This window comes from Taudactylus pleione, unplaced genomic scaffold (genome assembly GCF_031769625.1).
Source record: "Taudactylus pleione unplaced genomic scaffold, aTauple2 ptg000309l, whole genome shotgun sequence".
Classification (NCBI taxonomy): domain Eukaryota; kingdom Metazoa; phylum Chordata; class Amphibia; order Anura; family Myobatrachidae; genus Taudactylus; species Taudactylus pleione.
In genome coordinates this window covers 7,369,677-7,383,103 of record NW_028284710.1, presented here as the reverse complement: position 1 = coordinate 7,383,103, position 13,427 = coordinate 7,369,677, and the positions used below count along the sequence as shown (strand labels likewise).

Below are 13,427 nucleotides of genomic sequence, written 5' to 3'. Positions count from 1 at the left end.
GTCCCGGCATACTCACTACACTGATTTTACTGCCAGAGCACCGGGCTGGCCTGGGGGGCAGGATGAAATGTGCTCCACCATTGCCACTGGGAGACTTGGACTGTGACAGCGGCCACAAGCCCGCCGTGATCACGTCTTCGTCATGGGCAGCTAAATGCTAGTGCTGCTGTGTTGTTTCCTGGTGTCTGGTCCCTCCCATGGGACCAGACACCAATCAGCTGCGTTCTTTTTCAGACCCACCCTTTGCCTTCTCTCTCCCGTCCCACGTATAGCTTTCCTCCTCTGTCTGAACTTGCAGATGGGAGTAACAAGTGTTTTTTTTCAAACATTTTACAAACTTGTATAAAACACAGTAAAAGCAATTTACATACATATTTCTGTACCCCAAAATGCTGGAATTTTATTTGATAAAAAACGATTTTTTTTCCCATCAATTAATAAAACAATTTAAAAAAATCAGCCATATGACACTTTCTAAGAAACTCCAGTACCTTCCTTATGGCCACTAAAAGCCTTCGATATGGTCCTGCTACCTCAGTTGCCACTGTTTTCCCCACTTTTACATGCATTTCTCCCATTTTGTACAAAAGTAATGCGACCTTGCAGTGAATTCCACAAATTGGTATTTCTAATTGGAGCTTGCATTTCTTGGGTGCTCGCATTTATACGGTGTATGCAAGTTTGATAATGCAAGTTCACTTTCACTAACTCGCAACTAATTGAGTTGACCCCATAGTGTCCCAATATAGAGTGTGACACTACCTTTTACATTAATTGAAGCTGATGGAAAGGTTTCTCCTTACAATCTTTTACAGCTGCCTTCATAACTTTGCACCTGGCTAACTAGCCACAAGTTAGTTATTAGTATTACTAATAAAAAGTTACATCTTGATTGGCTTTAAATGTGACTTTATAGACATTTTCTAGAACACCAGACGTACAATATTGCCCACTGCCACTGAGAAACCTTACATTTTTATTGTTTATTTTCAATAAATCCTTATAACTGTCAGCATATATATATATATATATTAACTAAAAGCACAGATACATAAACCATTTCCTTTATTTTAATTAACTTTTAGCATTATTTTCTAAACAGACTGTTGTACTGATCGTTAAAAACTATTTTCACTCTTTGCTAAGTCCGAATATTTAATTCACTGACCGGCACAAAGTAATGCATGACCCTATTAAATCCTTTAGTCACGAATCTGGGTCTTAGCATCCCTTACAAACTGAAATATTCTTTTATTTCAAGACATTGCAGAGATGCCCCCCTGTGATTACCTGATGCACCTGTGTGCTCACCTGGTCAGTCAGGCCAATGGCCATTTACCACTCCCTATTTAAGCCGGCCCCTGAAAGTAACCCATTGCCTGAACAACATGTTCCTTCCCAGGATAGTTCTAGGCTCCAGGTTCACTCCCTGTGTTCTGGTATCGTGTCTCCTGTGGCTTCCATTGCTACCTCGTGGACTACTCGCTATTTACCATCCTCAGCTATTAGTGCTGCTTCCTGTAGCCATTACCTGCATTGCATCTGCCACTGTAATCGTCATCTGTCAGCACTGCAGCTTCCATGCTGCATACAGACTTACTCTCCTGCACCATTACTGAGTCGGTGTGTGTATTCGTTATCTGCATTCCATTTGTCGCTGTGTATCATCATTACCTGTCAGCGCTGCAGCTTCCATGCTGTCTACAAATCTGCCTTCCTACTTCGTTACTGAGGCGGGTGGTGAAGTTGCAGTTCATTCCATCTGCCACTAGTGTCATCTCTGTGGACCACGATCTATGTCTGTGCCGCAGGAACAGTGCATGCAAGTTATCTGTACTCAGTATTACTCTTTGCTTGGTAGTTCACTTTAAGTTATAAAGTTACACTATTGTCCTGACTATTATATTGGTTTCCCTGTGCTGTATGCTATAGTCTTGGGCTAGTTCCGAGAAGGGTGCTTGTTCCAGGGCTAGGGTTCACTGTGCAGTATACAGTCTGTACACTGAGGTGTCCAGTAGCTGTATTACGTATCCTGACTCACAGTTCTGAGTTCCTCACTGCGTTCCAGTTTTAGGTCTTGCATCAGAGCAGTACCAGGGTTTCTGTTCTCTGACTACATAAGACTCCGATTCCTGGCCTGAGTTTTGAGTTCCAATCTACCAGTAATATATTGTTCTGAGTTCCGGAGGTCACCTTTGTCCCTGGAGTGTATCCTTGGTCTTGCTGGCCTTCGCAGGTCAATAGGTGAGGGGTCGCCCAATGGGCTTGGTCTGTTCCCTCCGGTTCCAGTCCAGTATCCATGCATATCACAGGTTCGTGGTTCCTACATTGTCATTAGTGTACCTATACTCCTGTTAGAACTCATGAGCCAATGTATTATCAAACCTCCACGTTTCCTATGCACATCCATCATATCTAAGAGTCCCGGGCCGGATCTACAGAATACTAAAAACGTGAATCCTTTAAAATTTGATTTTCTGATCAGAACTGCAATTCCTTAAGTTCACCTGTATTTTGAGTTTTTATAATTAAAGCATTGGCCCTCATTCAGAGCCGCTCGTTAGCGGCAGTACGCTCGTTCCGAGCGATGTTTGCACATCTGCGCATGCGTACGGTTTTTAGTACGCATGCGCGAACCAGTCAGTGCGGCCAAAAATCGTTTGTACGCTATATAGCGAGTGCCTGCTATTTTGAGTGACAGAATGAGGCGTATGTGGGTGGTAACAGGGGAAGGTGCTTGAAAATGGGGAGTGGAGATCCGAACACAGGCGTGCTTAAAGGTCAAAACGGGCGTATTATGGGTGTGCATAATTAATACAGCAGCGTCATTGACCACGTCACTGGGTTATTTTATAGGCAGAACTGCTCGCAAATTTGTGGTAGCAAACACCAACCACAAGAATAGCGAGCAGTTCATACGCTGGTCGATGTACTCGATTAATCTAATAAATAGCGGACATGACGTATGGTGCGAGTGGCCAGGGGGCGTTTTTAACAAATAAACGAGCGTATGTTTTGCTCGCTCGTTCAGACTTAGAGGTGTGAACAGACTGCAATTTGCGAACGGATCATTTGAATAGCCACCCCTTGTTTTTGAACGAACGACCGCAAATAGCGAACGGCTCTGAATCAGGCCCATTGTCCTTTAAAGAAAGGAAAATACAAATACCAGAGTATCAATCTACATAGATGCACAACCCATTACCTGCATGAGATCTACAAGGCCATTTCATACAGGTAGATAGTCAGAATATTGACATTCAGAGTGTCAATATTCAAAATGTCGATGCTGTAATGTTGACAGGCTCAGGGTGTAGAGATGTTCTGCAGTATGTCAACATGTTCATAATGTTGACATTATGAATGTCGACATCATGAACATATTGATTTATGAAATTGGGGTTAGGTTTAGGCTGCTATTAGTGTTAGGATTAGGTTTAGGATGCAATTAGGGTTAGGCTGCAATTAGTTTCAGGATTACAGTTTAGGATAGAGTTAGGATTACGGTTAGGTTGCGATTACGGTTAGGCTGCAATTAGTTTTAGGATTACGGTTAGGATACAGTTAGGATTATGGTTAGGCTGCAGTTACAGTTAGGCTGCAATTAGTTTCAGGATTACAGTTAGGATACAGTTAGGATTACGGTTAGGCTGCAATTAGGGTTAGGCTGCAATTAGTTTTAGGATTACGGTTAGGATGCAGTCAGGATTACAGTTAGGCTGAAGTTAGTTATATGATTATGGTTAAAATGCAGTTAGGATTACGGTTAGGATGCAGTTAGGATTACGGTTAGGCTGCAGTTAGGGTTACGGTTAGGCTGCAGTTGGGATTACGGTTAGGATGCAGTTGGGATTACAGTTAGGCTGCAGTTAGGATTACAGTTAGAATGCAGTTAGGGTAACAGTTAGGCTGCAGTTAGGGTTACGGTTAGGATGCTGTTAGTTTTAGGATTACGGTTAGGATTATGGTTAGGATGCAGTTAGGGTTATGGTTAAAATGTAGTTAGGATTATGGTTAGGATGCAGTTAGCATTATGGGTAGGCTGCAGTTAGCATTATGGGTAGGCTGCAGTTAGGGTTATGGTTAGGATGCAGTTAGGATTTCGGTTAGGCTGCAGTTAGGGTTATAATGGTTAGACTGAACTTGGAATTTCGGCCATAACTAGGATTGTGTGAGAGGGGCAAGAACCCTTGTGCAGAACTGAAGAACTGAATGCAAAGCTGAAAAGGGGTGCAGGGAAATAAATATTTTAGGTTCATTCCATTAGACCAAAGGGCAAGGTGGTGCCCATATAACATGACCATGCCCAGTGTGTGACCTGTCCATGCTAACACGCTTTGCCGGTCGCCAGGCAATGAGAGTTTGCTGACTTGCAGCCAATCAGCAGTGGCAACTCCTGACTAGCTGCTGGTCCGCAAACCCCGATTGGCTTGTGAGCGTAGCCAGATTCAAATTGCACCGGCGCTGTCTGTCATTTCTGCTGCTGTTTGCCGGTGCGCCAGCTGTAATAATCTGGCTGTCCGGCACCAAATCCACACCTGCTGACTGCTGAAGGCACACAGGGGGAGGGGAGAGGCTGCTGCAATGAAACGGTACAGGGGTAGGTGAGTTGCTGGGGGGGAATTATGTGTAAAGATAATATGTAAGGGACACTACTATTGTGTAGAATAATGTGTTATATGGGGCATAATCCGTAAAGGGCATTAGTGTGTGGTTTAATGTGTAAGGGACATTACTCTATAGTGTAAGGAGCATTACTGTGTGGCAAAATGTATATGGGGCACTACTACAGAATGGCATAATGAACACATGTAATTTAAGAGGGTCCCCATTTTTATGGATTGTGTGACAGTGTGTGACCTTGATGAAGTTAAAACCTAGGCAAAACCCTAATCCTGGTCAAACTACACTGCCATGCCAAATTTGGTAGAGCTAGGTTCAAAACTCTGGCCGTGAATAAAGGACAAACAGACAGACAGACACACTGGGGTAAATTTACTAAAGTGAGAGTTTTTAGAAGTGAGTTTTAGAAGAGATGTTGCCCATAGCAACCAATCAGTTTCTAGCTATTATCTTCTAGATGGTGCTAGTTAAATGTTAAATAGAATCTGATTATTTGCTATGGGCAACATCTCTTCTAAAACTCAGTTCTAAAAACTTTCACTTTAGTATATTTACCCCACTAAGTTAATTTTATTGTGACCCCTACACATGACAACAATCTCCCAAAATAGCCCTTGCACCAAAAAAATGTTGTGCACCCCTAATATAATAGATTTAATCTACAATAATTATCATTATCATTTCTAATGATCCATGCTAGAAACCAATTATTATTCCTATATAATAATGATTATGAATGTTAGAGTAAGTGAACAAATATGGTAATAGTTGGATACAATGAATTTACGACACTTTCTTGTAAAAGCTTTACTCACCCGTTCTCCCGGTCTACCTGAGGATCCAAGTGGTGGGTGCATGAAATAACCATTGCTGGAATCACCCTTTTCCCCTTTTTCCCCCTGGGAAATTAAAATAATGAGTGTACATATACAACATATATAAGTACTTTCTCAGTTTTGAGGTGGATGGATATACAGTATTTGGCATTTTAAAATATAAAATCAGATTCTGAGTCGAATGCACAGCTGATGTCAGATGCAGTGGAGCGGATTTTCTTCTACGCATGCTTCTGTGTCACCCTGCTCATGCATCCATGCATTCCACCACATATCCATGTTACCAGGTCTCTGTCCCTCCCACCTCAGCCATCTATACCTTTTTTACTTCCTACCCTCAGGTCCCCCTCTACACACTCATGCCTCATGTCATCTGTTCGTCTCTCCCCTAGATTTAATATCACATCAAAGAAAAAACAGTGTGACACTATTCAGGTGCACACAAAGACACTCAGAAATTGATAATAACTAGACGAATAAAACATAACCTTTATTTCATATCTAAAAAACACATTTAATAGTATTTGTATTTTGCTTTTTCTTTTAAAATAAAAACAAGACAAGAAGTTTTTATAGTAGGAAAAAGTGTTTAAAATTAGTTGGTTCGTTTCACTGAGTCACAGTGGAATAGTATTGTTGGCTCTTATATTTTATTTATGTAACAATTTGTTAGAGCATATAATTGTGTGTATACAATTCTATGCGTTCACCTATTATATAAAGATATATTTGTGATATCTAATTAAACTATTGTATGTTATATCAACACAATAGGTGTCTTGTGTAACAACAAATGATCTATTCTTGGTTAGAAAGAGCAGCTGCAACAATGTAAGCTAATTATTGCTTCACTGTTGCTCAGGTCCAAAGTTTATATACATTGTAACAGGCTATTAGTACATCTTTGCAGTCTAGCGTTCATTTCATTTATAGTTATATATTCAAGGGTATTGTCCACAGGATTAAAATTTATTAGTTTGTCTAGAAAGGTTATGTCCAAATCTTCTGTTAGCAATTGTCTAAAATTCCTATTTTAGGGACTTATTTGTGTGTTGGAAAGGACATATTATAAAACCTTTATAGGTATATTTCTTTATGTTTCCTGTAATTTTATCCGATCCACAACACTTATTGATATGCCCCACGTGTTTAATCTCACACGATTCAGTTCAATATTTGTATACAGGTGTAATTAATATATCGTGCACTGCTACTTGTAAAAGAGAGCTAGAAATCCTTATGATAGTGTATTAATTATTAAAGTGAACAAACTCGATCCATATAGTTACTGTTGTTATAACACACATATGGCTGTGTACATACTGAAAGGTGGTAATTCCCTTGTTATGTTTTCTAAGCATACATGTTTGCATGCATCCTAAACATGCATGCACATCAATACTGTGATTCATATATATCACTAGTCAGCCGTCCGTAATTTCTCTAGCCATGCAAACCCTTTTTTTTTACTCTCCCCTAGATTGTAAGCTCCTAGGAGCAGGGTCCTCCTCCCCACTGTCTCACAGCCTTCTTCTCTAGCACTTCTATGACAGCCTTCACCTTCCCAGCTGTACTGTGTATGGAGAATTGTGTTACTTATAGTTACTTGTGTTCTGTTTATATTTTGGTTACTGTATTGTAATGTAATGTTCTGTGTACCCTTTACTGTATGTACGGTGCTGTGGACCACTTGTGGCGCCCTATAAATAAAATGTAATAATAATAATAGTGTGCAAACGTAGTTGGAATTGCGTAGAGAGGCACTGGCTCAGAAATGTCTTGAAAATGTATTTTGCGTTCCTTGGCGGTGACAGGGAGGAGCTTTAGAGGGCACACGGTGGTCCATATTATGGAAGGGTTATGGCAGTGTTGTGGGCTTGTTGGCGAAAGTGGTCGCATACAGAGCCACTCAACCACTCACATATGATGCCAAACTTGGATGGTGAAACTGCACCTGTCGGAGAGTTGATGAGTTTTGATGGTGCTACTGATGGTGAGTCTAAGCCATGCAATAATCGGTGCTGCAGCGTCTATGGATGTTGTAAGTGGGCATCTCGGTCGTTGCACATTCAGACGCACAGCAACTGCAAAGGGATTTGTTGCAGCATTTGCATAAAGTTGAAGATGGGCAACCGCCAATAGATGCAGACTTGGAAGTGGCAGCATCCAACTCAGAATCAGCCCTATTGTATCCAAAGTTCATGATGTTCTCAGATAAAAGGTTGAATTAAGGTGATTTTTGTCAACAGGAGGAAAACAAGAAAGGGTCCCACAAGATAAGATGTTAGGGGCAAAAACAAATCTGCCAGAATTGTGATAATGGACAGGACTTTTTCCCTTAAGAAAGCCAGGAGATCCTATTGAAACATTACAGTTCAGTCGCTTTCTGCTCCAAATATTTTTTTGTGGTCGCAATTTTTCCTTGATTCTGTGAACAAATTACTTTTGTATGGCAACCATTTATTGTCCTATTCTGGTAGTATTTATATGCAGAGATTGCTACTAGCTTAATGTTTGCCATTGTATCTCAGATGTCTTCATGTTCGTTTATATATAAATATATTGCCTTATTCACACACGCATATTTGTTGACATATTACTGTACCATCACATACACGGTTGTCAACTTATTAGGCAGGGTCGTTGCAGGGTAATTCTCTGCACTGTGCCTCCCCCTTCCCCTAACTTGTGACACATTGGCCATTGGCGTATCTATAATGGGTGCAGGGTGTGCAGTGCATAGGCCCCTGGGTCCAAGGGGGGCCACACCGCACATCCTGCATCCATGCTTAATACTTACCTCTCTTACTTCTTAGTTGAGCTCTTAGATGAAGCTGCATTGAAAGCAGAAATCACCAGGAAAATGGGTCAGTGGACATTTTTCCAGAGATTTGCACATACGGATAAGTCACCGGAAACATGGAGCAGGCGCCATGTTCCCGGAGATCTGCACATGCACAGTAGACACAATGCCAGAGTCTACTGCACCTGGGGGATAAGGGGGCCTTCATGGATTCTGCACACGGGTCCCATTCTGATGTCACAACAAGGGGTTGGTTCTGTAGGGATAAGGAAGGAGCAGAGCGTCCTAAGAATGAACCAGGTGACTCTGCCGTGGCAACCAGAGTGTGCTAATGATGCTAAAGACAGCTCTCTAGGATTATGGGTGCCTTTCCAGGCCCCGCACGTCAAATGCTGGTGCCACAGGGGAGCAACAGTCATTGGTGTCGAGAGGGAGGATCATTACCTTGGCGCGTGTCTTTTCAAGACAGGGGTCTTGGCTAGATATGCAGGGGAAGAATGCCCCCCTCCTCAGCCTGCACCGCCGCATAGTAGTTTCTATTCATTTTTAGAGGGCATGCCTCCATTGTTTCCCCAAACCTCCCCCCATAACCCAAGCCCATCATTACTATCTACGGGCCTGGCCCGGTACTGCCTCCTAGGCATTGCTCGCATACATCTATGCAGTTACAAGTTAGTCGTTATTGAGGCCTCTCTTTGCTGTATATTATAACTATTATGTATGTATTGTTTCACATTTTAATGTACTGTAGACAGATGACAGAAAGTATATTTTTATTTTTGTTACTCTCTGACATCAAGTGTCAAATACAATACTACAGTATATTTCACATCACCATGTTATAACATACCTCATTTATGAGAGAGTCAGAAACATAACTTTATACACTTACTTAAAGTTACTGTATCTGTCTCATGTTCAATTAAAGTTACAATAACCAGACATTACTATGAATCCCTAAACCTGGTCTTCCCCAACTCTTTCTCCATGCAGCAACCTGTGACAGAATGCTCTCACATAACAAGCTGGTAACTTTTTTCACTCATTATAAAATAAAAAATACATAAACAGAAACCCAAGTATACCAAAAACATTTAGGGGGAAATTTACTAAGATTCGAGATAGGTCGAGTTGATCATCTTGGGTGATTTATTCATTTTTTTCCTGCTTGCAAATTTACTAAAGGCAAAAGTCGGGTGAGTTAGAGAGAGATTTCTCTCATCTTACTCATAAAACTCGGGTGAGTTAGCAATCTCGAATCCAATCACCATCAGGACAAATCGGAAGTACTTTTCACCTAAAACATACATCTCTCAAATTTACCAAAAATCTGGATGACAAGCTCGGGTGAGATAGGAGCAAACTCTCTGTCAAAATCACTTTTCAAACTGTCAACCCCCTGAGCTGCGAGATGGTCAGAAACATACACAAATCATTGTCATTTGTGTATGTTTATTTCTGTAAATGGTTAAAATAGGTTCCCCCCCCAAAAGACTAACCAGCCTCGGGCTAGAATAAGAAAAATATATCGGTGTCTGACCTCAGGGTAGAACAGCATTCTATTCCCTCCAGCAGCTTATGGCGCCACTTTACTGCTCAATCTTCTCTAATGCTCCAGTCACTACACAATCTTCCCTAATGGCTTCTCACTACTGCAGCGAAGTGACTGACACGGCGACATGGTGAGATGTGCTTACTCCTGTAATCCTGTCAGTCACCATGCTACTGTACTTTGACTGTTGGAAGGAGTGCATTGTGCTTGAATCAGCCTCCCTCTGCAATTGAAAGTACAGAGCAGCTGGTGTCTGGAACACTAGGGTACCATTTATTTATCCATGGTTGCTTTCAAAGGTACCACACTGCTCAACAGCATGGGGAAAACAGAGCATAGAAAATAGGCAAAATATATGCACATGTCAAACAGGAAACGAGGTCTCTGGTCATGTGAGAATTTACAATCTAGTAACTAAAGGGTTACAGCTGAGCCAAGAAGAGAACATGGGGAATAAAGAGGAGTTTGGAACATTTGCAAAGATGTGAGTTGGATGGGTGGGTTTAAGGTAGTCTCTGATAATGAGGTGGGTTGCATATACAGGGCATGATTCAGAGATGGACGCAATGGCAATTACGTATGCAGATCGAGTGATTGTTTGTCATTAAGCATGCTTATAAGCCACACAGCATGTGTGCAGCGATCGCATTGCGATTTAGGAATACATTGCAAAGTAAGTGACAGGTTGTCAGAGTTTGGGGGAGGTAACGAGGGTGATCAGAAAAACACAGGTGTGTCCGTGTGAACACCATATTATGGGCATATATAAATTAGCCACTGTGATTGCATACGCAGAATGAGAGTCCTCTACATGTGAGGAGAGATGCCGAGTCTGCGACTGGTCAGAAGTGCCACAAGGGCAAGATGGCTGCTCGATGTGCGTTAATGTTACCTATATTTCTGCAGGCATGCGTTGTTGTGCGCAGGTAAGAAGGCAGCAGTCAGCATCTTTATGCTCGAGCGATCTTTGCAAACATTAGCATATTTTTGCAGCTGCGCTGCGTACGAAAACACAATGAAGATCACATATGCAGGGGGTGGTAACAGGGAGGTGGTAAAAAAAATGCAGGCGTGTCTGACCTTTTAAACGCGTTAACATGAGCGTGCATAAATTTGCCAAATTTGCCTTTGCAATCTCATACGCAGCAGCCCTATTCATGTCAGCAGAGCTGTTGAGTCTGCGGCAGGTCAGACCTTCCGCAAGGGCAAGTTGGCTGCTCGATGTGCATCGTGTTACAGATATTTTTGCAGGTAAGAAACGTCGTACGCAGATGAGGAGGCTACAGTGGGCGTCCATATGCTCAGATGATCTATGCAACCATTAACATATTTTTGCAGATGCTTTGCGTAGAAAATGGCAGCTGCGATCGCATTACTGTCCATCTCTGATTTAGGCCCTCAGTGTGCATATAAAGATTAGAAGACTCATTTGTAGTAGTTAATTCTGGAAGCAGGTAGTGGCACAAGAGATGTATGAGAGGAGGTAAAGCGTGGAGAGACAAGTTTGGAACCCTGTTTTTGTTGCCCCTAATACATAAAAAGTCATCTCTGACAAGGTTTTTGTTGTACAGTCTGTAATTATTATCCTTTTAGAACGTCAATTCAATTAATTTCAGTTATTGCACAAAAATTAGTATAAAATGAGCAATCTTTGCTTCACTATAGCAGGTATATTGGATTATTTTTGAAACTTTGTATGTAAAATTATTTATCATTACGATACAATACTCAACACTATAGTACTGATTTTTAACTAAAATTACCTTGATAAGATAATGGTTCAAGTACTGGGAACTCACTGGAAAATCTGAAATAAATTCAGTATGTTATTGCTGTAACAAATGTATTCATTTAGTAATTTACAATACTCAAATCATTTTAAAAGTACAAATCTGTGAAAATAAAATCTGTACAGACAGTAAGTTCTGAGGTCACCACTTCATTATTCATAAAAAAAAACATATAATAAACTACTATAAATTGTTTCCTTAGTCAGCAATTGTTTTGCAGCCATTTGTCAGTATATGGTCACATAGCTGCACCTTGATTTTAAGCATTGTAACAATGATATACCCATTACTGTAAATGATTATGCTGGAAGAAGGAAACATCATTGATAGAAACACCCACAGTAGCTCCACCCACAGTTCCTGAACCTATTTTGTCAGCAAAATAGCCCTGCATAAAAGTGCTTGTCAGTAACACTAGGGGCAGGATGCATTGACACTAAAAATTAGAGATGAGCGGGTTCGGTTTTACTCGGATTTACTCGGTTCTTTTCGCCAAAATTATCGCAAGTTCAGATTAGTTCGGAATAATTTAATTGGCTATCCAAAACACGTGAAAGCCGATAACCAATAAAATGCAGTTTTGAGATCCGAACATATCCGAGTAAATCTGAGTAAAACCGAGTAAAACCGAACCCGCACATCTCTACTATATATGCGGTCAGACCTCAGAAAATGATGTCTTCGAAAATTTGACCGCATTTTCCATGTGCACCACTTTCCGGAGCTTGGACCCAATAGGCATCGCAATCTATAGATGTCATTGCCTAATAAAAGCCTATGGACTTCTTTTCAGCGCTTACCCCAAGAAGGATCCAATAGGATCCCTCCCAGGATACTCCACGGCTCGCACATGCTCAGAGGGGCTCCCGGGTCATAAACACAGCAAAAGTCAGCTCTAATAGGGAGAGCATACGGTGTTACTAAGTGCAGGTATGCTACGGTTTGATACATCTCACCCTGGATATCTTCTCTACAGTATAATAATGTTACTGTGTAGATATCAGTAAAATATTTATGCCAGTTTTATAATCAGTTTTACCACAACAGCTGTCCTTGCGAGTTTCCCTTGGTACATAGCGGGATATTATCATTAAAAATATCCACCGCAATACAGAACCTTACTAATCACGGCAGTTTGCAATTATTTATACATAGGCCTCTTAATAATCTAAGTACACATTATATAATGAAGGGCATACATGTGCTCCACTGTTTTTATTGCATATAAGCGCACTGACTATTGGTAAAAATAAGACGTCATAGTGGAACTACAGTACAAATCGCGCATATTTCCAAAAACTGGGTTCCTCTTCCATTCGCACCCTCTCAAATTTATTTTCTAAAACTGGTCCATGATGCACATGATGTTTGCCAGGACATTTGTAATGTCTGGATCATATTACAGTATAATTACGGATTCTGTTGATCCTTTTTTAAAAAAAAACAAAAAACAATCCATCTTTACATATCATGAAAACCAAAGGAATGCAAACATTCCAGACTCTTTCTTTAGTGTTTCATAGTTATGAACCAATAAAAGCAAATAGTAAGAGATGAAAACATCTTAGCTTGAATACATTGTAATGTACAGTTAATTCAATAGCAGTTTTTCTACTATGTTTTGTTATCTACTGTAGATTTCTAGCTAGTCCCAGATATTTAGGGGTCTATTTACTAAGCAGTGTTAGGAGACAGAGTGAAAAGTGATAAGAAAGTGATAAGGTGCCAGCCAATCAGCTCCCAACTGTCATCTTACAGGCTGTGTTTGAAAAATGACAGTTGGGAGCTGATTGGCTGGCACCTTATCACTTTCTTATCACTTT

At 40.9% G+C, this 13,427-nt stretch overlaps 1 protein-coding gene across 2 annotated transcripts in view; it reads right to left on the bottom strand.

The window, feature by feature from the left end:
- COL15A1 (collagen type XV alpha 1 chain) overlaps positions 1 to 13,427 on the bottom strand; it is a 432,564-nt gene that overhangs the window by 53,839 nt on the left and 365,298 nt on the right. For both annotated transcript variants that reach the window (XM_088442332.1, XM_088442333.1), the window contains 2 exons: positions 11,578 to 11,621; positions 5,439 to 5,522 (listed from right to left, as the gene is read on the bottom strand). In XM_088442332.1, coding sequence (XP_088298458.1) covers positions 5,439 to 5,522; positions 11,578 to 11,621 — 128 coding nt within the window. The remainder of the gene's footprint in view (positions 1 to 5,438; positions 5,523 to 11,577; positions 11,622 to 13,427) is intronic.